Raw genomic sequence first — 24153 nt, 5'->3', positions numbered from 1 at the left:
AAAATAGAAACAGACCAATCACAAGCACTGAAATTGAAACTGTGATTAAAAATCTTCCAACAGGGCTTCCCTGGTGGCGCAGTGGTTGAGAGTCTGCCTGCCAATGCAGGGGACACGGGTTCGAGCCCTGGTCTGGGAAGATCCCACATGCCGGGGAGCAACTGGGCCCGTGAGCCTCAACTGCTGAACCTGCGCGTCTGGAGCCTGTGCTCCGCAACAGGAGAGGCCGCGATAGTGAGAGGCCCGTGCACCGCAATGAAGAGTGACCCCCGCTTGCCGCAACTAGAGAAAGCCCTCGCACAGAAATGAAGACCCAACACAGCTAAAATAAATAAATAAATAAATTAAAAAAATCTTCCAACAAACAAAAGGCCAGGACCAGATGGCTTCACAGGTGAATTCTATCAAACATTTAGAGAAGAGCTAACACCCATCCTTCTCAAACGCTTCCAAAAAATTGCAGAGGAAGGAACACTCCCAAACTCATTCTATGAGGCCACCATCTCTCTGACACCAAAACCAGACAAAGATACTCAAAAAAAGAAAATTACAGACCAGTATCACTGATGAATACAGATGCAAAAATCCTCAACAAAATACTAGCAAACAGAATCCAACAACTCATTAAAAGGATCATACACCATGATCAAGTGGGGTTTATCCCAGGAATGCAAGGACTTTTCAATATATGCAAATCAATCAGTGTGATACACCATAATAACAAATTGAAGGATAAAAACCATATGATCATCTCAATAGATGCAGAGAAAGCTTTCGACAAAATTCAACACCCATTTATGATAAAAACTCTCCAGAAAGTGGGTGTAGAGGGAACCTACCTCAACATAATAAAGGCCATATATGACAAACCTACAGCAAACATCATTCTCAGTGGTGAAAAACTTAAACCATTTCCTCTAAGATCAGGAACAAGACAAGAATGTCCACTCTTGCCACTATTATTCAACATAGTTTTGGAAGTCCTAGCCATGGCAATCAGAGGAGAAAAAGAAATAAAAGGAATACAAATTGGAAAAGAAGAAGTGAAACTGTCACTGTTTGCAGATGACATGATACTATACATAGAGAATACTAAAGATGCTACCAGAAAACTACTAGAGCTAACAATGAATTTGGTAAAGTAGCAGGATATAAAATTAATGCACAGACATCTCTTGCATTCCTATACACTAATGATGAAAAATCTGAAAGAGAAATCAAGGAAACACTCCCATTTACCATTGCAACAAAAAGAATAAAATACCTAGGAATAAACCTACCTAAGGAGACAAAAGACCTGTATGCAGAAAACTATAAGACACTGATGAAAGAAATTAAAGATGATAAAAACAGATGGTGAGATATACCATGTTCTTGGATGGGAAGAGTCAACATTGTGAAAATGACTCTACTATCCAAAGCAATGTACAGATTCAGTGCAATCTCTATCAAACTACCAATGGCATTTTTCAGAGAACAAGAACAAAAAATGTCACAATCTGTATGGAAACACAAAAGACCCCGAATAGCCAAAGCAATCCTGAGAAAGAAAAACGGAGCTGGAGGAATTAGTCTCCCTGACTTCAGACTATACTACAAAGCTACAGTAATCAAGACAGTATGATACTGACACAAAAACAGAAATATAGCTCAATGGAACAGGATAGAAAGCCCAAAGATAAACCCACACACATATGGTCACCTTATCTTTCATAAAGGAGGCAAGAGTATACAATGGAGAAAAGACAGCCTCTTCAATAAGTGGTGCTGGGAAAACTGGACAGCTACATGTAAAAGAATGAAATTAAAACACTCTGTAACATCATACAAAACAATAAACTCAAAATGGATTAAAGACCTAAATTTAAGGCCAGACACTATAAAACTCTTAGAGGAGAACATAGGTAGAACACTCTATGACATAAATCACAGCAAGATCCTTTGTGACCCACCTCCTAGGGAAAGGGAAATAAAAACAAAAATAAACAAATGGGACCTAATGAAACTTAAAAGCTTTTGCACAGCAAAGGAAACCATAAACAAGATGAAAAGACAACCCTCAGAATGGGAGAAAATATTTGCAAACGAAGCAACTGACAAAGGATTAATCTCCAAAATATACAAGCAGCTCATGCAGCTCAATATCAAAAAAACAAACAACCCAATCCAAAAATGGGCAGAAGACCTAAATAGACATTTCTCCAGAGAAGATATACAGATTGCCAACAAACACATGAGAGGATGCTCAACATCACTAATTATTAGAGAAATGCAAATCAAAACTACGATGAGGTATCACCTCACACCAGTCAGAATGGCCATCATCAAAAAATCTACAAACAATAAATGCTGGAGAAGGTGTGGAGAAAAGGGAACCCCCTTGCACTGTTGGTGGGAATGTAAATTGATACAGCCACTTTGAAGAACTGTATGGAAGTTCCTTAAAAAATTAAAAATAGAATTACCATATGACCTAGCAATCCCACTACTGGGCATATGCCCTGAGAAAACCATAATTTAAAAAGAGTCATGTACCACAATGTTCACTGCAGCACTAGTTACAATAGCCATGACATGGAAGCAACCTAAGTGTCCATCATCAGATGAATGGATAAAGAAGATGTGGCACATATATACAATGGAATATTACTCAGCCATAAAAAGAAACAAAATTGATTTATTTGTAGTGGGGTGGATGGACCTAGAGTCTGTCATACAGAGTGAAGTAAGTCAGAAAGAGAAAAACAAATACTGTATGCTAACACATATATATGGAATCTAAAAAAAAAAAAGGTTCTGAAGAACCTAGGGGCAGGACAGGAATAAAGATGCAGACGTAGAGAATCGACTTGAGGACTTGGGGAGGGGGAAGGGTAAGCTGGGATGAAGTGAGAGAGTAGCATGGACATATATACACCACCAAATGTAAAATAGCTAGCTAGTGGGAAGCAGCCGCATAGCACAGGGAGATCAGCTCGGTGCTTTGTGACCACCTAGAGGGGTGGGATAGGGAGGGTGGGAGGGAGACGCAAGAGGGAGGGGATATGGGGATATAGGTATACGTATAGCTGATTCACTTTGTGATACAGCAGAAACTAACACACCATTGTAAAGGAATTATACTCCAATAAAGATGTTAAAAAAAATGTAACATACTTTTTATTGGCTAGATAATACTGTACTGTAATATTAACATTCTGAAGCAACTTCTACTTCTTTTGTAAGCCCTTAAGAATTTGAATTTATATTCTAACACTAATAACTCTGGACCTGTGTGTGGGATATCTCCCCCAAATTCCAAAAAATTCATGATATCAGTGGATGGCTGTAGGCCTGGGCTGCATAAAAGAGGGCAGTGGATCTAGAGATGGAAGGGGTGTTTGCCCTGCTTAACTGGATTTGTCTTTCCAATGAGCACATTGGTGAGCAGCAAAGCTCTTGTCTCAGCCTTCCTACTGGGAATGGTTACTCTAGGTGGAGAAGTGGCAGCTGCTTGACAGGTTCTGCAAACAGATATAAATGAAGCTTAACAAGGAAACCAGGTTTACCAAGGAGGGGACAGTAGGGCTCCAATCTTGGCTATACTCTCTCTGAAAGATTTGTTCTTCTTGGTATCTTTAAAAGCAAGTAAATGTCATTCCAATAAACAGAATATTTAACTTCATTTAGTCCGTTCTTTCCCCCAAATGTATTCTACTATGATACTCTCTGTGTTTTGTTGTACGCTTATTAACACCCTGTGGAACTTTACACGCTGCCTGCCCTAAACCATCACACTACAGGCAATGCTTTTTTTGTAATGGAATGCAGGGTGGGAATCAAATTTAAAATTCAAGAGTGGGAAGTAACTTGAGTCATTTCATGTTTCCAGTTTTCTCCTTTGCTATCTGATTAGAAGGTGTACATATATTTTGACCTACTTCAGTGTATCTAATTATAATCATTTTAAAATCTTAATTTTTTTAATTAAGCTAAATATTTGTATAAATGATAGAAGCCTGAAGACTAGTCAGCCATGAAGAAGACAACTGGCATAAGCTCCATCTTTTAATGATCTACGGAAATCCTTACCATACAGTTCAGCAAATCCATTCATAGGCACACGGGATGTGCCAGTGACAAACTGAAGTAATCGTATTCTTTTTTCTGAGTCCATCATTACAACAGCCTGCAAAAGATAAAAGCAGCACTTAGGAACATCACTGGAAAAAACCGGTAACAAAACTATCCTGAAAAATATGCTATCAGAATTTAGTTAGAGCATTAATGATCACTTATGAAATTTGCATGTTTCTTTTAGTTCAAGTTGTGCTTATGGGTGGTTCATGAAGTTCTTGAAACTTCATTTCCAAGGCTACATGGTAACTCTTTAGAGTGGGATTATAGCCTAATAAAGTGACAAAATTTCCTCTCAGGTGTGACTCACGGCTTTTAAAAAATTGTTATTTACTGGTATTATTGAGTAGCATACACATCTCTATATAAGATGGAAAATCACATTCCAAGGAGCCATGCAGGAGTCCCAGAGAATACACTGCAGGTTATTACAAGTTCCCTTGAAGAGTCCCAACTTTAGTAAGGAATCAAGTGCCTATCTCAGCCGTCACTACCACTTACTACATTCTGCACATTTTACTTATCTAAAAATATGTATGGAGGTTGGAACCATATCCAGAAGGTAAACGTATACAGTACAAAATCAAAGATAATTTTGGCAGGGCTATATATATTTTTTGTCTTATCTCTATGTGATCCACTAGTATAGTTAAATATGATTGAATCTACTGAAAAGTAATTTATGAAAATAGAAGCTTTCCATTACCTTCCAAAACCACTGGATGACTTGATGATTTACACTGTAGCCATTTTTGTACTTTGTGTGTTCTCTCCAGTCATTCACATCGACATCTCCCAAGCCACACATCAGAAGCTACGTAATAAGAAATGTCAAACTGTAGACATGAAGAATAATTGGAACAAAAGTCCTGTTTTAAGATAAGAACAATATTTCTTACCTCTAGTTCATTTTCATCAAAAATTTTGATAAGATCCTGTGGTATCAGTTCAAAAAATCCCTAGTAGAAAGAATATATTTAAAACCCTGGTCAGTGGGGTCAATGGACAATCCCATACTTCGTCTTCTTCCACTACACATTCATGGGCTCTTAACTGACATTTCAGTGTTGGCAAGAAAGTATACATGTCTGTTCTCTCACTGATTCCTCAAAGTGGCTATTTTAAAACTTCCCCACAATTTTTAAGTCTCCTCCTCCTCCTCCATGTCACCCCTTCTTTACAGCAGATAATTTCTACTTGAGAGAGAAAATAGAGGCAATTCTGCAGGATGGAATTCCCTCAACCTTCTGCATCCCCATGTACCAACCAGCACCAACATCCACGAGGGCCTCCTCCCCACTGCTGTGGAGAGAGGGACCACTTCCTCTCTGTGCTTCATCTGCTTCGTCAAGGATGTCATCACTAAACCTTTACTAGCTCACTCTTTTTTTTAATTTATTTATTTATGGCTGTGTTGGGTCTTCGTTTCTGTGCGAGGGCTTTCTCTAGTTGTGGCAAGTGGGGGCCACTCTTCATCGCGGTGCACGGGCCTCTCACTATCGCGGCCTCTCTTGTTGCGGAGCACAGGCTCCAGACGCGCAGGCTCAGTAATTGTGGCTCACAGGCCTAGTTGCTCCGCGGCATGTGGGATCTACCCAGACCAGGGCTCGAACCCGTGTCCCCTGCACTGGCAGGCAGATTCTTAACCACTGCGCCACCAGGGAAGCCCTACTAGCTCACTCTTGATGCATCTAAATTTGTTCAAGCCTTATCTACCTTAAAAACAAAACAAGAAAGCAAGCCCCTCTTTCTGCTCTCCACGTTCCGGACAGTGTTACTACGCATTTCCAAATCCCCTTGCTCACCCCCATCTATCCCTCAACCACTGCAATCTGACCTCTTCATCAATGCTTCCCTGAAGGTGTCCTGGAGAAACTCAAAGACAGCTTTGCAGCTACATCTAATACATGCTTTTTAGTTCCCTATCTTATTTGACTTCTCTGCACTACGATATTGTTGACAACACCTTTGTTCTTGAAACTCTGCTGTTGTTGATGGTTTTCCTCCTATGTCTCTGTCTGCCTTTGCTGATTTCCTTTGATGTCTCCATTTCTCCTGTCTGTTCCTTAAATGTTGGTGTTCCCACATCCCTGCGTGTGGCATCCACTTTCACCATTCTTACTGTTCTTTTGAATTTTCCATCTTGTCTAGTCCACACCTCCACTACACACATGCAGAGGATCCCCAGATCTCTATCCTTTAAATCACCCTAAGCTATAGATCTACCTTCCTGAGAGCCACTCACGTGCACACACAGCTTTCTTCCCACTGTCCTTACCATTTCTCCCCGGGATTACTGCAGCACTTTCCCAACTAGCCTCTGCAGCTCGTCTTGCCCTCTCTAGCTCACTACATACCACTTCCAGAATGATCTGACCAAAATGTATCAATACATTGAATCCTGGTGTTCAATTGTTAATAGCCTTTAATGCCACCTTCTTCCCTCACTGAACTTCAGAGAAAACTCCAAACAAACAGGGCCCTCATCATCTGGTTCTTCCCATCTCTCCAGGCTTAATTTCACCTCTTGCATCCTCTTATCCAGTACAGCAATTGCTTGTATTCTCTCTAACGTGTGCCCAGTCTGTCTACTGCCACACTTCACAGGTGCTGCCCCCTCTGCTTAGAATTGCATGTCCTCTTCCTCTGTGGCTGGCCCGTCCCTTGAGCCCTCCCCTCCCCTGCCTCCACCTCTCTCTGCCCTGGTTTCTACCTCTCTTCTCTGCTCACCTAGTACTGCAGGCTTCCCTCTGTCCATTTCCCCCTTTAGAGTCTCTGCTCCTTGACAGCAGGACCTATGTCTTTTTGCCTCTCGCATAGCACCAGACACAGTCAGTGCTCAGTGTTGAATAAATGAAAAAGTATGTGATAAATAGTTAACAGAAGACTTTTAGTTAGCTTAGGAAATGAATGCCCTGACAACAGCCTAAATGTCTATCAATTGGGAAGTTTAAATAACTTATGAATTTAGAGTATGAATAAAAGGCAGCCACAAAGAAAGGTCACTATATATCTTGACATGTAAAGACCTCCAATAAGTATTTGATAAGAGAAGAAAGTGAGTCACAAACCAACATGTATGATGTGACCCCATTTAGGAAAAGAAACAAATAGTATATTCCACCATCCCTCTAGCACTCTTGTTCCTTTGTTCACCTAAGGTTACTTAAGGTGAGGGGAGTGGGACTGGGAAAGGTGAGGGGGATCCATGTTAAGGAGGACTGTTTATTGCATGGATTTCTTTTTTTTTTTTTTTTAAAGCCTTTTAAATTTTATTTATTTATTTATTTATGGCTGTGTTGGGTCTTCGTTTCTGTGCGAGGGCTTTCTCTAGTTGCGGCAAGTGGGGGCCACTCTTCATCGCGGTGCGCGGGCCTCTCACCATCGCGGCCTCTCTGGTTGCAGAGCACAGGCTCCAGACGCGCAGGCTCAGTAATTGTGGCTCACGGGCCTAGTTGCTCCGCGGCATGTGGGATCTTCCCAGACCAGGGCTCGAACCCGTGTCCCCTGCACTGGCAGGCGGATTCTCAACCACTGCGCCACCAGGGAAGCCCACATGGATTTCTTGAATGATTGCGTTTTAACTCAACATCTATTCATTTAATATTTTGTCAGTATGAAAATTAATTTAAAATGGTTTTAAAAAGTCATATACTACTTTTTCTCCGACATGATAAGGACCAATATTTAAAACTTACGGACTGTACTTTGAAATTATAGAAGAGGAAACAAAATAAATACCTCTTTAAAAGCAGCCATTTGCTTCTGGATTCGGTTTACAAATCGCCATTGTATTACAAGACTAAAAGAAACAAAACATTTCATCTTTTTCACAGGAAACAAGAAAAAGTGTTAAGGTACATGTATTCTGGTTAGAAACAAAAAATAAAGACTAGCTAAGCCCAAGGCAAAAACTGAACATGAGTGAGTAATATGACATGGTTACAGAAAGAAAAAAAGAACATTGAGGCTCTGACTCTGGGCTAAGAGAAAGAAGGTACAAAGAGTCTTCCCAGAAAGAAGTATAAAATTATTTCCAATAAAGAATTTACTAAATAGAGTAAAATACTTACAACAAAATACTTACTAAATATATTCCTTTTTGTTCTTATTGGTGACGACTATTTCTGATCCGCCGTTTTTCAACTCATGTTGATGGGTCTAAAATTAAGCATGATACATTGATATGTTATTTTAGTGAAAAAAATTAAGTATACATATGATAGTTATACCAGAAACCTGGTGTTTTAAATTAAATCCATTCAAAAGCTAAGAAAACTTGAAATATTAGTTTTACTAAAATAAATATGGAATGAGTCCAATGTTAAAGAAGCAGAAATTCTTTCTGAGAGACAGCTTTCGTTACTGGAAAATAAATTTAAAAATAGAGTGCAGAAATATGTTGAATATATGCATTATTTAACATCTAAACTTAAGTTATAACATTTTACTTAAGTTATTAAACTTAAGTTCTAAAGTTCCACAATTTATGTACCATTTTAATTAATCAAAATTTACAAACCTGTCCAAAAAGTTCTTCATCTATGACAAACCGGAGGTCCAGTTCTGTTGGATCGTTTTCAAGAATCCATCTTAGTGAATTGTAATACTCACTATCCTAAATGGGAAAGATTGCATATTTAAAATTTGTATATAGAAAGAAGATACCTGAATCTGCAGAGAAAGTATGCTGACGGTCTGAATAATTGGACAAAAGATGAAAAGGTCAGTTGGACATCTTTTACACACACACAAGTATTACAAAGAGTTGAATGACCAGTAAGTATAAGTGCATATATCAATAGCGTGGTGCCTGCTTAAAAGTTTCGAAGTCTATCTCTGTTTGGAAGTAGTGGAGGTACAGACTTTATTATCCAGTTAAAGGGTCAGTTTTGACATGAATCCTAACTGCCATGGATACTCAGGAGCACTCAACACCTGTTTCACATGGCTGGTGAGACTGTGTTTGAAGCGTTTAAGCAGCTCTGAGGAGGCTGTTATTTATACCTGGCCAAAGTGGAAGAAAAATCTCAAATTAAATACAAAACTTCAGTTAACCAATGCCAATAACTGTGCAATTTTATGATTTCCGAAGAATTATACTGTTCACACGAATAACATGTCACAAAAATGGGACTTGGTAATACGGACGAGGTCTTGGAATCCATGTGTTCACACACTGTGTGATGCTATTCAGTGTAGGTTACAAAGTTATAGTCAAGGATTTAATCCTTGGATTTCTGTTTCTTTTTTTAATTTTAAAATTTTATTTATTTATTTTATACAGCAGGTTGTTATTAGTTATCCATTTTATACATATCAGTGTATACATGTCAATCCCAATCTCCCAATTCATCACACCACCCCCCACCCCCCACTTTCCCCCCTTGGTGTCCATACGTTTGTTCTCTACATCTGTGTCTCAATTTCTGCCCTGCAAACCGGTTCAACTGTACCATTTTTCTAGGTTCCACATATATGCGTTAATATACGATATTTGTTTTTCTCTTTCTGACTTACTTCACTCTGTATGACAGTCTCTAGATTCATCCACGTCTCTACAAATGACCCAATTTCGTTCCTTTTTATGGCTGAGTAATATTCCATTGTATATATGTACCACATCTTCTTTATCCATTCGTCTGTCGATGGGCATTTAGGTTGCTTCCATGTCCTGCCTATTGTAAATTGTGCTGCAGTGAACATTGGGGTGCATGTGTCTTTTTGAATTATGGTTTTCTCTGGGTGTATGCCCAGTAGTGGGATTGCTGGGTCATATGGTAATTCTATTTTTAGTTTTTTAAGGAACCTCCATACTGTTCTCCATACTGCCTATATCAATTTACATTCCCACCAACAGTGCAAGAGGGTTCCCTTTTCCCCACACCCTCTCCAGCATTTGTTGTTTGTAGATTTTCTGATGATGCCCATTCTAACTGGTGTGAGGTGATACCTCATTGTAGTCTTGATTTGCATTTCTCTAATAATTAGAGATGTTGAGCAACTTTTCATGTGCTTCTTGGCCATCTGTATGTCTTCTTTGGAGAAATGTCTATTTAGGTCTTCTGCCCATTTTTTGATTGGATTGTTTGTTTTTTTAATATTGAGCTGCATGAGCTGTTTCTATATTTTGGAGATTAATCCTTTGTCTGTTGATTCATTTGGAAATATTTTCTTCTATTCTAAGGGTTGTCTTTTCGTCTTGTTTGTAGTTTCCTTTGCTTTGCAAAAGCTTTTAAATTTCATTAGGTCCCATTTGTTTATTTTTGTTTTTATTTCCATTACTCTAGGAGGTGGATCAAAAAGGGTCTTGCTGTGATTTATGTCAAAGAGCATTCTTCCTATGTTTTCCTCTAAGAGTTTTATAGTGTCCAGCCTTACATTTAGGTCTTGAATCCATTTTGAGTTTATTTTTGTGTATGATGTTACGGAGTGTTCTAATTTCATTCTTTCACATGTAGCTGTCCCGTTTTCCCAGCACCACTTATTGAAGACTGTCTTTTCTCCATTGTATATCCTTGCCTCCTTTGTCATAGATTAGTTGACCATAGGTGTGTGGGTTTATCTCTGGGCTTTCTATCCTGTTCCATTGATCTATATTTCTGTTTTTGTGCCAGTATCATACTCTCTTGATTACTGTAGCTTTGTAGTATAGTCTGAAGTCCGGGAGTCTGATTCCTCCAGCTCCGTTTTTTTCCCTCAAGACTGCTTTGGCTATTCGAGGTCTTTTGTGTCTCCATACAAATTTTAAGATATTTTGTTCTAGTTGTGTAAAAAATGCCACTGGTAATTTGATAGGGATTGCATTGAATCTGTAGATTGCTTTGGGTAGTATAGTCATTTTCACAATATTAATTCTTCCAATCCAAAAACATGGTATATCTCTCGATCTGTTTGTATCATCTTTAATTTCTTTCAACAGTCTTATAGTTTTCTGCATACAGCTCTTTTGTCTCCTTAGGTAGGTTTATTCCTAGGTATTTTATTCTTTTTGTTGCAAAGGTAAATGGGCGTGTTTCCTTAATTTCTCTTTCAGATTTTTCATCATTAGTGTATAGGAATGCAAGAGATTTCTGTGCATTAATTTTGTATCCTGCAACTTTACCAAATTCATTGATTAGCTCTAATAGTTTTCTGGTGGCATCTTTAGGATTCCCTATGTATAGTATCATGTCATCTGCAAACATTGACAGTTTCACTTCTTCTTTTCCAATTTGTATTCCTTTTATTTCTTTTTCTCCTCTGACTGCCGTGGCTAGGACTTCCAAAACTGTGTTGAATAATAGTGGCAAGAGTGGACATGCTTGTCTTGTTCCTGATCTTAGAGGAAATGCTTTCAGTTTTTCACCATTGAGAATGATGTTTGCTGTGGGTTTGTCATATATGGCCTTTATTATGTTGAGGTAGGTTCCCTCTATGCCCACTTTCTGGAGAGTTTTTATCATAAATGGATGTTGAATTCTGTCAAAAGCTTTTTCTGCATCTATTGAGATGATCATATGGTTTTTATCCTTCAATTTGTTAATACAGTGTATCACATTGATTGATTTGCGTATATTGAAGAATCCTTGCATCCCTGGGATAAATCCCACTTGATCATGGTGTATGATCCTTTTAACATGTTGTTGGATTCTGTTTGCTAGTATTTTGTTGAGGATTTTTGCATCTATATTCATCAGTTTTACTGGTCTGTAATTTTCTTTTTTTGTAGTATCTTTGTCTGGTTTTGGTATCAGGGTGATGGTGGCCTCGTAGAATGAGTTTGGGAGTGTTCCTTCCTCTGAAATATTTTGGAAGAGTTTGAGAAGGATGGGTGTTAGCTCTTCTCTAAATGTTTGATAGAATTCACCTGTGAAGCCGTCTGGGCCTGAACTTTTTTTGTTGGAAGATTTTAAATCACAGTTTAAATTTTATTACTTGTGATTGGTCTGTTCATATTTTCTATTTCTTCCTGGTTCAGTCTTGGAAGGTTCTACTTTTCTAAGAATTTGTCCATTTCTTCCAGGTTGTCCATTTTATTGGCATAGAGTTGTTTGTAGTAGTCTCTTAGGATGCTTTGTATTTCTGCAGTGTCTGTTGTAACTTCTCCTTTTTCATTTCTTGATTTGAGTCCTCTCCATCTTTTTCTTGATGAGTCTGGCTAATGGTTTATCAATTTTGTTTATCTTCTCAAAGAACCAGCTTTTAGTTTTATTGATCTCTGCTATTGTTTTCTTTGTTTCTATTTCATTTATTTCTGCTCTGCTCTTTATGATTTGTTTCCTTCTGCAAATTTTGGGTCTTGTTTGTTCTTCTTTGTCTAGTTCCTTTAGGTGTAAGGTTAGATTGTTTATTTGAGATTTTTCTTGTTTCTTGAGGTAGGCTGTATAGCTATAAACTTCCCTTTTAAAACTGCTTTTGCTGCATCCCATAGGTTTTGGATCATCGTGTTTTCATTGTCATTTGTCTCTAGGTATTTTTTGATTTCCTCTTTTATTTCTTCAGTGATCTCTTGGTTATTTAGTAACGTATTGTTTAGCCTCCATGTGTTTGTGTTTTTTACGTTTTTTTCCCCTGTAATTGATTTCTAATCTGATAGTGCTGTGGTCAGAAAAGATGCTTGATATGATTTCAGTTTTCTTGAATTTACTGAGGTTTGATTTGTGATCCAAGGTGTGATCTATCCTGGAGAATGGTCCATGCACACTTGAGAAGAAAGTGTAATCTGCTGTTTTTGGATGGCATGTCCTATAAATATCAATTAAATCTATCTGGTCTATTGTGTCATTTAAAGCTTGTGTTTCCTTTTTAATGTTCTGTTTGGATGATCTGTCCATTGGTGTAAGTGAGGTGTTAAAGTCCCCCACTATTATTGTGTTATTGTCGATTTCCTTTTATAGCTGTTAGCAGTTGCCTTATGTATTGAGGTGCTCCTGTGTTGGGTGCATATATATTTATAATTGTTATATCTTCTTCTTGGATTGATCCCTTGATCACTGTGTAGTGTCCTTCCTTGTCTCTTGTAACATTCTTTGTTTTAAAGTCTATTTTATCTGATATGAGTATTGCTACTCCAGCTTTCTTTTGATTTCCATTTGCAGGGATTATCTTTTTCCATCCCCTCACTTTCAGTCTCTATGTGTCCCTAGGTCTGAAGTGGGTCTCTTGTAGACAGCATATAGATGGGTCTTGTTTTTGTATCCATTCAGCAAGCCTGTGTCTTTTGGCTGGAGCATTTAATCCATTCACGTTTAAGGTAATTATCGATATCTATGTTCCTATGACCATTTTCTTAATTGTTATGAGTTTGTTTTTGTAGGTCCTTGTCTTCTCTTGTGTTTCCCACTTAGAGAAGTTCCTTTAGCATTTGTTGTAGAGCTGGTTTGGTGGTGCTGAATTCTCTTAGCTTTTGCTTGTCTGTAAAGCTTTTGATTTCTCCATTGAATCTGACTGAGATCCTTGCCAGGTAGAGTAATCTTGGTTGTAGGTTCTTCCCTTTCATCACTTTAAGTGTATCATGCCACTCCCTTCTGGCTTGTAGAGTTTCTGCTGAGAAATCAGCTGTTAACCTTATGGGAGTTCCCTTGTATGTTATTTGTCATTTTTCCCTTGTTGCTTTCAATAGTTTTTCTGTGTCTTTAATTTTTGCCAGTTTGATTACTATGTGTCTCGGCATGTTTCTCCTTTGGTTTATCCTGCCTGGGACTCTCTGTGCTTCCTGGACTTGGGTGGCTATTTCCTTTCCCATGTTAGGGAAGTTTTCGACTATAATCTCTTCAAATATTTTCTCAGGTCCTTTCTCTCTCTCTTCTCCTTCTGGGACCCCTATAATGCAAATGTTGTTGCGTTTAATGTTGTCCCAGAGGTCTCTTAGGCTGTCTTCATTTCTTTTCATTCTTTTTTCTTTATTCTGTTCCGCAGCAGTGAATTCCAACATTCTGTCTTCCAGGTCACTTATCCGTTCTTCTCCCTCAGTTATTGTGCTATTGATTCCTTCTAGTGTATTTTTCATTTCAGTTACTGTATTGTTCATCTCTGTTTTGTTTATTCTTTAATTCTTCTCGGTGTTTGTTCTTTAATTCTTCTAGTTCTTTGTTAAACATTTCTTACATCTTCTCGTTCTTTGCCTCCATTCTTTTTCCAAGGTCCTGGATCATCTTCACTATCATTATTCTGAATTCTTTTTCTGGAAGGTTGCCTATCTCCACTTCATTTTCTGGGGTTTTATCTTGTTCCTCTATCTGGTACATAGCCCTCTGCCTTTTCATCTTGTCTATCTTTCAGTGAATGTAGTTTTTGTTCCACAGGCTGCAGGATTGTAGTTCTTCTTGCTTCTGCTGTCTGCCCTCTGGTGGATGAGGCTATCTAAGAGGCTTGTACAAGTTTCCTGATGGGAGGGACTGGTGGTGGGTAGAGCTGGCTGTTGCTCTGGTGGGCAGAGCTCAGTAGAACTTTAATCTGCTTGTCTGCTGATGGGTGGGGCTGGGTTCCCTCCCTGTTGGTTGTTTGGCCTGAGGTGACCCAGCACTGGAGCCTACCCGGGCTCTTTGGTGGGGCTAATGGTGGACTCTGGGAGAGCTCACGCCAAGGAGTACTTCCCAGATCTTCTGCTGCCAGTGTCCTTGTCCTCACGGTGAGACACAGCCATCCCCCACCTCTGCAGGAGACCCTCCAACACTAGCAGGTAGGTCTGGTTCAGTCTCCTATGGGGTCACTGCTCCTTCCCCTGGGTCCCGATGCACAAACTACTTTGTGTGTGCCCTCCAAGAGTGGAGTCTCTGTTTACCCCAGTCCTGTCAAAGTCCTGCAATCAGATCCCACTAGCCTTCAAAGTGTGATTCTCTAGGAAGTCCTCCTCCCGTTGCCGGAACCCCAGGTTGGGAAGCCTGACGTAGGGCTCAGAACCTTCACTCCAGTGGGTGGACTTCTGTGGTATAAGTGTTCTCCAGTTTGTGAGTCACCCACCCAGCAGTTATGGGATTTGATTTTATTGTGATTGTGCCCCTCCTACTGTCTCATTACAGCTTCTCCTTTGTCTTTGGATGTGGGGTATCTTTTTTGGTGAGTTCCAGTGTCTTCCTGTTGATGCTTGTTCAGCAGTTAGTTGTGATTCTGGTGCTCTCCTGCAAGCCAATCTTTTTATCGGGTTTCTGTTTCTTTGTAGTAGCTTAATCTCAAGGCCTTGCTTTTGGGCTGCCATTTTGAAAACATATGCCATTCATCACAAATAATCACAATTCAAATACTGATGCAAGAGATGCATAAAATTGATGTATAACATGTTGAAGTATTTAGGGAGACGTTTACTGATATATGCAACTTTCTTTGAAATGCATCAAGAAACAAGATGGATTGACGGATGGGGGTGTGGACAAGTGAGTATAGATAAAAAGCCAATTGTGGAATCTGGGTGGTGGATACGCACATAGCCATTGTAAAATTTTTTCAATTTCATTGTATGTTAGAAAATTTTCATAATAAAATGTTGGGGAAAATGTTCATTTGTATTGTGGAACATCTATTGATTTTTTTCATTATTAAAAGGTAAGCCTGTAAAATATTCAGTTGCCTGTTATATCATACTTTATAAGTGAAAAAGACATACCACTGATTCCATATCATGAAGTGTTATTGGCTTGTGCAGCATCATCTTGTAAAATGGTCGGATGAAAAAGCCTTGTAAAAAATCAAATATATTCGAAATGATTACCAAGTGAAAGAAATCAGATAATTACATTAAAAAAAAGTTTTATGCTTAATACTAACCATCCAACAGTTTGCCATGATAAACTGCCATCCCAGCTACCCGGCCAATAAACTTGAAGTAAGAGAGGTGATCTTCATTACACAATCCAGAGTTGGGATTTATCTGTAGGGTATAATTATCCCTGTAAAGATAACCACATTTAAATGTTCCTTTCTGTATTTCACACAAAAATTTTAATATGACAAATAACTGTAAATCATCTCCCTCTTTTCAGAGTTGTTTACCTCTGTTAGAACCATATTAGACCATTGGATTTAATGGTTTTAAAAATAGTCATTTTGGTCAAAAGGTGGAAACAATCCAAAATGTTATTGAAAGATAAATGGATAAACAAAATGTGGTATATACACATAACGGGATATTATATAGCCTTCAAAAAGAAGGAAATTCTACCACATGCTGCTACATGGATAAAACCTTGAAGACATTATGCTAATGAAGTCAGTTACAAAAAGACAAATACTCTATGATTCTACTTATGTGAGGTACTGACAAGAGTCAAATTCATAGAGACAGAAAGTAGAATGGTTAATGCCAGGGAATGGGGGAGATAGTGTTTAAAGGGTACAGAGTTTCAGTTTGGGAATGATGAAAAAGTTCTGCAGATGGATGGTGGTGATGGTTACACAACAATGAATGTATTGTACTTAATGCCACTGAACTATATACTGAAAATGATAAAAATGGTAAATTTTATGTTATGTATATTTCACCACAATTTAAAAAAGTTATTTCTGAAACAACATTAGTTACAGTCTCCCTTTTCTGACACATTGTGATGTACATTTTCCTTGCATCATATCACTCTGTTACTTTCAAAACAGTGATTTTCTTTCTGTATACAGTCATTGTAAAGGTACTTACGTAGCAGAATATTCAAACAACCCATAATAAGGGTTAAACATTTCCTTCGAAATCAGAAAGAACCATTCTCTGGCGACTCCTCCATAATCTAGTCCCTTTTCGCCATCAAACTCAATCCATAGTCTAGCCTTGAGGAAGTCTGCTCTCTTGACCCCCATAATTCTCCTGTAAGAGTCCTCAAGGACAGTTGCACGGCGAAGTTTCATTTCAAATTTGTTTGGAATGTCATTCTGAAAACCCAGAGAAGAGAGACTAATGGTTTAAATCAATTCAACAAGACGACACATTTCTCTCATGAACATTATAAAATTCATTGTATTCTACCCTGTCCCCACGATCTTTTTTCGGGGAAAACAGGACTAGGTATATTGTCTGTATTTCCTCCACAGTATGAAAGAACTCATCCATTTTCTCTAGTCACTTAATTACATAGACTTCTGATTTTCACATCTGAAGAAGCAGCTACTGATGGTGGTAATAAGGCTCACGTGAAGGCACTTCAGGAACCGTCCTTTCCGTCTTAAGATCCAATGAAGAAGACCATTCTGTGACCTGCAGTCAGTCTGTCCACTGCCTGCTACTTGTCTGCCTGTTGGCTCAGGGTTCTTCCCCGCCCTCCACTTTTCCTCCTTGGAGCCTGCCCGCTTCACTCGTTAACAGGTGCTAACATTTACAGACTGTGCCAGTACTGTTCCCAGCGTTTTAATAGGTTAACTCATTTACTCCTCATAGTAACACTATGAAGAAGCTACTATTATTGTCTTCATTTTATGGATGAAGAAACTAAAGATACAAGTTAAGAAAGTCTTAGCTCCTGAGTCTCTGTTCTTAGTGAATGAGCTCCGTTGCCTCACTCATCCTTTGAACATACTTTGCTTATATGACAAATGTAGATAACTAGGCTTTTAGGCAGACCTTGTTGTAAATTACATAGAAATATATCTGAATATTTTATTCTTGAGTGCTTTGTGTGCAACGTTCAAGTGGAAACCATGAAAAGAAAACATACTATAAATATTCTGTCACTTCAAAAAGAGGGTTAGCTCTAAGGGAAAAAAAAATCAATTTCACTATCAATATATTTAAGAAAAGTGGAAAGCCCTATAGAAACATAATAATACAAGCAGTTTATATAAGTGATATAAGCATAACATAATCAGTTTCCTCTGCTGCTTATGAAATTTAAAAAAGTGGTAAGATTGGAGAAAAGGAATTTTAGAATTTTAGGCACTAGGCAAACAGTGCAGGTGACTCAGCAAGCATTTACTGAAGGCCTGCTCTGGGCTAGGCCCATGCTAGGTAGGTATCGCAGTGGGGCCAGAGATGGGAGGAGAAGGGAGTAAAAACATGGCATAAGAAGATGTGGTCACTTTCTCAAGGAGTTTATAATTTGGTGTGTGTGTGAGAAACAAATGTAAATGTTACTAATTCTGAGATTTAAAATAGAAATAGAAGCAAAGTTCTGTGGGCAAAAAGACTGAGCTATTAATTGCAAGTGAGACAATCAAGGGGGCTTCAAGAGGGGAAGGGAGAGAGGGACTGAGGAACAGCATGCAGGAAGGGTCTAAGCCATTTGACAGCTGGACGGTACAGAAGGAGGAAGGGAGGGAGAGGAGGGATTAGAGTGCAAGAAGGTACAGAAGCAGTCTGAGGCCACAGTGTAGACAGCGTGAAGGCTGACCAGGAAGAGCTGCTGAGCAGGAAGCCACAGGATCGGACTGGTGGGTTCTCAGAGGCTGATGGCGTCAAGTGTGAAGGGTGTTTTTAAGGAGAGACAAGAGGCATGCTGGTCAGTGAAAGACCCCTGACACAGACGGTGTGAGAGAAGACGAATGGACCATGTGAGTGAGCAGTGGCAACGAAGAGAGGGCTGAAGGAGAAATTTCCACATCTGAGCTGAGTGGTGAACCATGCATGGGTTCTAGAGTCAGTGGACCCTGTGTTCAAGTCCCGGCTTCACCTCACACATCTTTTCGAAGGCTTAATTTCCTTACCTATAAAATAGGGACAGTAACAATATCGACCCTCAGGGAGCTGTTTCAGGACTTACTAGGATAACGCATTTCTTGCGCTGACACGATACCAGGCATGCAGTGATCTCAGTAATGATCAGCCACCCTTATTCCTAACTAATGAGATGTTAAGGATGAGGCAGAGGAAAAGGATAAAGACAGCTCAAAACTTTGGAGCACTGATTTAGATAGTTTCATCTCCATCTTGCTCTTTTGCTGTGATGTGTCCAGATAGGGATTTTATTTTTTAAATCCTGCTTGGGACATTTTGTTAAACTGAGGATTCAGATTCTCAGCCTCTTCCTCAGGCTCTCCAGTCTCTCTTTCTGGAACAGCTTCATGCTTCTTAAGCTTTCTTTCATAATTTTAATCTTTTTATATATCTTTGTTGCATTCTGGGTAATTTCTTCTCTTAATCACCAATCTGATATGTCAGGTGGCTTAAGAGCATGGACTCTGGCGCTAGACCACTTGGTTTGTTTCTGGCTTTGCCACTAACAACCATGGAACTTGATCACATTGCCTAATTTCTCTGAGCCTCAGTTTCCTCAGATCTAAAATGTGATAATAATAGTCCCTTCCTTGTAGAGTTATTGTAGAGATTACACGTAGATAATACATGTAACTTGTTAAGAAAAATGCCTGGTATGGAGTGAGAGATCAATAAATATTACTGCTTTCATTATGGTTTTTGTGTTCTGTGACCTGTTGCCTCAACAACCATTAGATACTGTAACATGCTTATAAGTGTTCAGACTGGCAAATGGAGAAGCTAGTGCTTCTATTCCACCCGTACACTGTCATTAAGAATGAAAATATTTACCAGACAAGTAACTCAAAATAGGCTTAAAATCCCAAATAATTTTAAGAAGTAGAAAACAAATTTCCAGAGTGATTTTAACATAAAATTATTATTGAAAATGAGTTTAAAACATTGATGACATTTTAGGACTTTATTCAGGCATAAAATATTTGCACTAAAAATCTATCATATTTCATTTTTTTTTTTTTGTTAAATTTAGGATGAGAAAATCTGTGGAAGCAGACCCACCATCTTGAATCTGGAAAAGCAGGCTTCAGGCTTGGAAGGCAAGTAAGTGTAACCCAATAGAGCCACCTAGTGGCAGTACTCCTAAACTGCAGGGCAAGGGGAAAAGCACGAGCAAATTAGAAAGGCATTAAAAAATGGTCATCACCTTCACAGATATAGAGAACAAATTAGTGGTTACCAGGGGGAGAGGGAAGGGGGGAGGGGCAATACAGAGGTTGTGGGGGTAAGGGTTATTATGGAGTTATATGAAATCGTGTGTGTGAAACCTTTGAAAACTAAAGCACTATGGAATTTAAAGAATCTTTCAATCAATTTTAAAAAATTACTAAAGAAAAATAGTCATCATCAACAGAAATGAAATAGATGGGCAGATGAGTTTAGTTCCAAACATAATGAATTTGTGGTGATGGAAAAGAGAGTAGTGAACATTTCTGATAAGCAGAAGGAGACAAGCAATAAGAGGACTGCTCCAACCACAGCTGTACTGTCAAATTATGCAGAGATATATTATATTTGAAGCTGTAAATAACGAATGACTAACACTGGAAAACAATAGTCAAAGCAGAAAAGGAATCCAGAGAGTCCTCCTACACAATTAAGTCCAGGCCTGGGGATAATCTCCTGAGCTACTCTTGCTTAGTTTCTACAAAACCCAAACCCCACAAACCCACGAGGAAACCAGGTTAGAGCTCTTTAAAAGCACACTTCTAATACTATTTTTCTATATTACAAGGTATATTGAAAAATGAAGACATAAAATAACTGTGGTCTCTAATCATATATTACAGGTACTCAAAAAATACACATCCTTTCCCTAAAAGAAACTATTCAAAGTTGTTAATATATAGAATAAATTCTCTGTTACTTTTTAAAATGCATTTCCCATGCTTTCAGTCTATATGGCAATCATTCCTGAGAACTCGTTATAAGTATCACTAACCTGCTTCTTCAACTTTCTTCGGAAGAACTCATACTTTCTTTTGTAATCCCTGGAGTAGGGCACTGCCTTGAGTTGAAAATTTTGGAAAAATAAAGAAGGTTTAAGTTGTTTCATTCTGGAACAATTTAAAAAACTCCCCTCTGGGTATTTGATGAATATAAGTTAAAGGCATTAAAAGAGAATATTTGAAAAGAAAAGTTTAATTCAAAGAAAAACCATATATACAATTTAAAAAATTTTAATTTCTCTGTTTAAGATAAAATTGTATTCAGCAACTCCTATGGCTGTAATTTTCATCATACAATATCCTTGAAATGCAACAGGCCAGAAACAGGAAATGTCTTCCAAGTAGAGAAATATTAGAAATGAAAATTTCCATTTCTAAAGAGGCTTTCAAAGTGATTTCTTCATTAAAGGAACAATTTGAAAAATATACTTTTTGCTTGAACTCTGAGGAGTTGCCTTTTTTATCCATTACTTTAAAAGACTAAACATGGAGTCAGAAGAGTAATCTACAAGAACTGTATCTTCAATTTTACTTATTTTTGTGAATTAGGAAACAGTTAAAATCTGAAAAACTAAAGTTGGAAAAAGAAGCTATATAAATGAGAAAAATGATTTTCCTATCATTAATCTGACTCAAAAGAGTAGTGTAAATATCATACATGGTAATAATTGTACTTAAATGTGAGTACGTCTTATATACCGGTATTTACAATGATTTCAACTAAAAAGATCAAGTCATGACCCTGAGTTGACAGGGTGCTCTCTGCTTCCTCACCAGATACACTCTTGGCTCCTCTGATCTGCCGAGGATTGCCAGCCTTCTTCTTCAGACAATGGCAAGTACCAGCCTGAGCACGGCAGCCCACTGCCTTAGTATTTGACTATCTGGCTCACTGGTCTCACAAGGCTACCGTGCAGAGTAAGGATAATGACTTTATATGCTCTTTTCAAATAACTGAGACCTGGTGTATGGGCGGTGGGGAGAGGGGAGATCTGCAAATGTGCTTTCCTCTCAACACCTTTAGTGCTATGTCCTTGATCAAACGCCCTTGAAGAGACAGGTAAGGGGACAACCCCATCAGAGGATCCTGATACAAAGAGACTTACTGGTCCAGTTATTGCTACATTCTGCAACCGAGGATCTTCCCATTGCGTTCTTTTTATATCTGAAGAAAGAGAGAAAAAAAGATGTTCTCCATCCTCACGCACAAAATTCGATACTGCAAAAGATAATGTAATGAAAATAATCACATTGCACATACTGTGATTTATGTAGAAGATTCTTCCATCGGTGTGAGTTCTTTCTTCCCATCCTGGCTATAATGAAGAATAGATTTCAATTATGTTAGGAAAGGGTTTTCGATGTATGGGCAGAGAAATAGATTTGGTTATATGGTTGATTTAATTTGCATATTCCATTCCTAGTAGAAGACATCAACACTTCAACAATAATATTAATTATAGTTGTTAAAGAACTACTGTATTCCAAAATACAAATGTTTGAGATAGCCAAGTTAGATGGGTAGCAGTTCTGTAAACTTACAGGTAAAGGCCCCAGGTCATTGGAAGAATCAAGTGATGTCTTTCCTCTCACATGAGCTGGAATTTTCAGTCTTGGATCTTCCTTTTTTGGTAGAATAAATAAAGAAAACAATACACACACACAAACTTTAAAATCATGAAAGTCAATCTGTTACTATGTTTTCTAATATCAATGGATATCACTCTTATTTCTTTTGCTTACTCTATGAAATAATAGGTTCTCATCTAAAATCTATCACTCACACGCTACAAAATTCAGTTCTCAGATCTCAGAGGAGGATCAGTATTAACTCACTACCTCTTTCACAGAAACCATTCGGAGTATTTTGCCCACTCTTTATGGATTGTGTCACTATCTAGGGCTCTTCTCTAAATAAAAACTGGTGTAAGAGTGGGACATAAAACTGGAACACATGTTATTTCTGAGGCCCTGAACATGCTTCTAGGCACCTAGCTGCTAAGGTGTTAATTTATTAATATTTTTGAAAGATAGGAAGGTAAGCACAAAAAGGTTATTAAAGGCAATTCAAATTGTTGAAAGAAAGAACAAAATTTAATTTATTTGGATTTATCGATATATATTATAATTTTAATATTATTTTCTTAAATCATTTATTGTATAATTTTAGTTTTATTTAGGTATATTGGTGTTTTAAACAAATTTATTAATCAAAATCTCTTCATCTGCTGCTGATTTTCAGTAATTTTTCAATTAGTGGTGAACCAACTGCTCAACAACTTTAAGCCTTATCTTAAAATAAAAATACCTATTCTACCTAGTCTCATAAGTTTTTTTGGGTACTATGAGATATGGATTCAAAAGTACTTTGGAACTATAAGCCTTATATAAAGGGAAAGGATTATGACTAAATATCTTCCTCAGTATTCATGTAGTGAGCTAAAAACTGCAAACATGGTAATTCCCTGGGGGTCCAGTGGTTAGGACTCCACACTTCCACTGTAGGGGGTGTGGGTTCGATCCCTGGTTGGGGAACTAAGATCCCACAAGCCGCACAGTGTGACCAAAAAAACACACACACACACAAAGACAAACAAACAAAAAAACAAAAAAACCCCAAAACTGCAAACAGGAAGTAAATGAATCTCCATGACAGTCCCCCCAAATATTAAAAATAGGCATAAACATATTGAATAGAAATAATCCTATTAAGAATTCAACATATCTCTAAATGAGGACTAGGAAATGTAGGGTATATTAATGTATAATTAAAGATTATCAAAAACTACACATGAGAGACTATTACTGTTGTTATAAATTTAAACTGGAGAGCACTGAAGTTACCCAGGTGGTGGTTTTGGTGTTGTGGTCAATGAAGAAAGGCCTCCCGTTTGGTGCATGCCGGACTTCCCAGCCTTTGGGAAGGAATCCTTGCTCCACTTCAGATGGCTGGGTCACCTGCTGTGCTGCGTCACTCGTGGGGGCCTGTGGGTGAGGGCCTGCAGAAGAACCCTGGCTTGACGGCAGCTGACTGGTCTCCACTGTGGCCTAGCACGTTAATTCAATCGTGTTGCAGTGTTTATAGAGAACACACAAATAGCTGTGGTTAAAAAGGTAACTTAACCTGCAAACAGCACACACAATTATAAATAGGCCTAAAGATTGGAGGCTCATTTTTCCAATACAGTGTTTTGTCAAAGTTTGTTTTTAAAATAATTTATAATTTCTCAGCTAATTCTTGAGCAGTAAGAATGCTGGTTAACCGTCAGTCTGTTAACCCTAGTTGCAAGGGAAGCTGCAGTGCCAAGTGGAGAAGGTTGTCTTTGCTCACCCAGAAGACTCATATAGAGTGGGAATTTCCTATACACAAAAAGTGGGTTCAAATGCTGGGAAGACAAAATGAATGACAAACATATA

The 24153-nt window shown here is 38.3% G+C and overlaps 1 protein-coding gene across 5 annotated transcripts in view; it reads right to left on the bottom strand.

Moving 5' to 3' along the window:
* The window catches only part of NEDD4 (NEDD4 E3 ubiquitin protein ligase), a 146619-nt gene that overhangs the window by 7464 nt on the left and 115002 nt on the right, over positions 1-24153 (bottom strand). For all 5 annotated transcript variants that reach the window (XM_059913231.1, XM_059913232.1, XM_059913229.1 and 2 more), the window contains 14 exons: positions 23581-23784; positions 22279-22359; positions 21998-22052; positions 21843-21901; positions 20730-20795; positions 16727-16956; positions 15862-15983; positions 15701-15771; positions 8639-8734; positions 8204-8277; positions 7858-7918; positions 5016-5075; positions 4823-4930; positions 4072-4168 (listed from right to left, as the gene is read on the bottom strand). In XM_059913231.1, coding sequence (XP_059769214.1) covers positions 4072-4168; positions 4823-4930; positions 5016-5075; positions 7858-7918; positions 8204-8277; positions 8639-8734; positions 15701-15771; positions 15862-15983; positions 16727-16956; positions 20730-20795; positions 21843-21901; positions 21998-22052; positions 22279-22359; positions 23581-23784 — 1384 coding nt within the window. The remainder of the gene's footprint in view (positions 1-4071; positions 4169-4822; positions 4931-5015; positions 5076-7857; positions 7919-8203; positions 8278-8638; positions 8735-15700; positions 15772-15861; positions 15984-16726; positions 16957-20729; positions 20796-21842; positions 21902-21997; positions 22053-22278; positions 22360-23580; positions 23785-24153) is intronic.

The sequence above is a fragment of the Balaenoptera ricei genome, chromosome 2 (assembly GCF_028023285.1).
Source record: "Balaenoptera ricei isolate mBalRic1 chromosome 2, mBalRic1.hap2, whole genome shotgun sequence".
Taxonomy (NCBI): Eukaryota; Metazoa; Chordata; class Mammalia; order Artiodactyla; family Balaenopteridae; genus Balaenoptera; species Balaenoptera ricei.
This window is presented reverse-complemented; position numbering and strand designations above follow the sequence as displayed.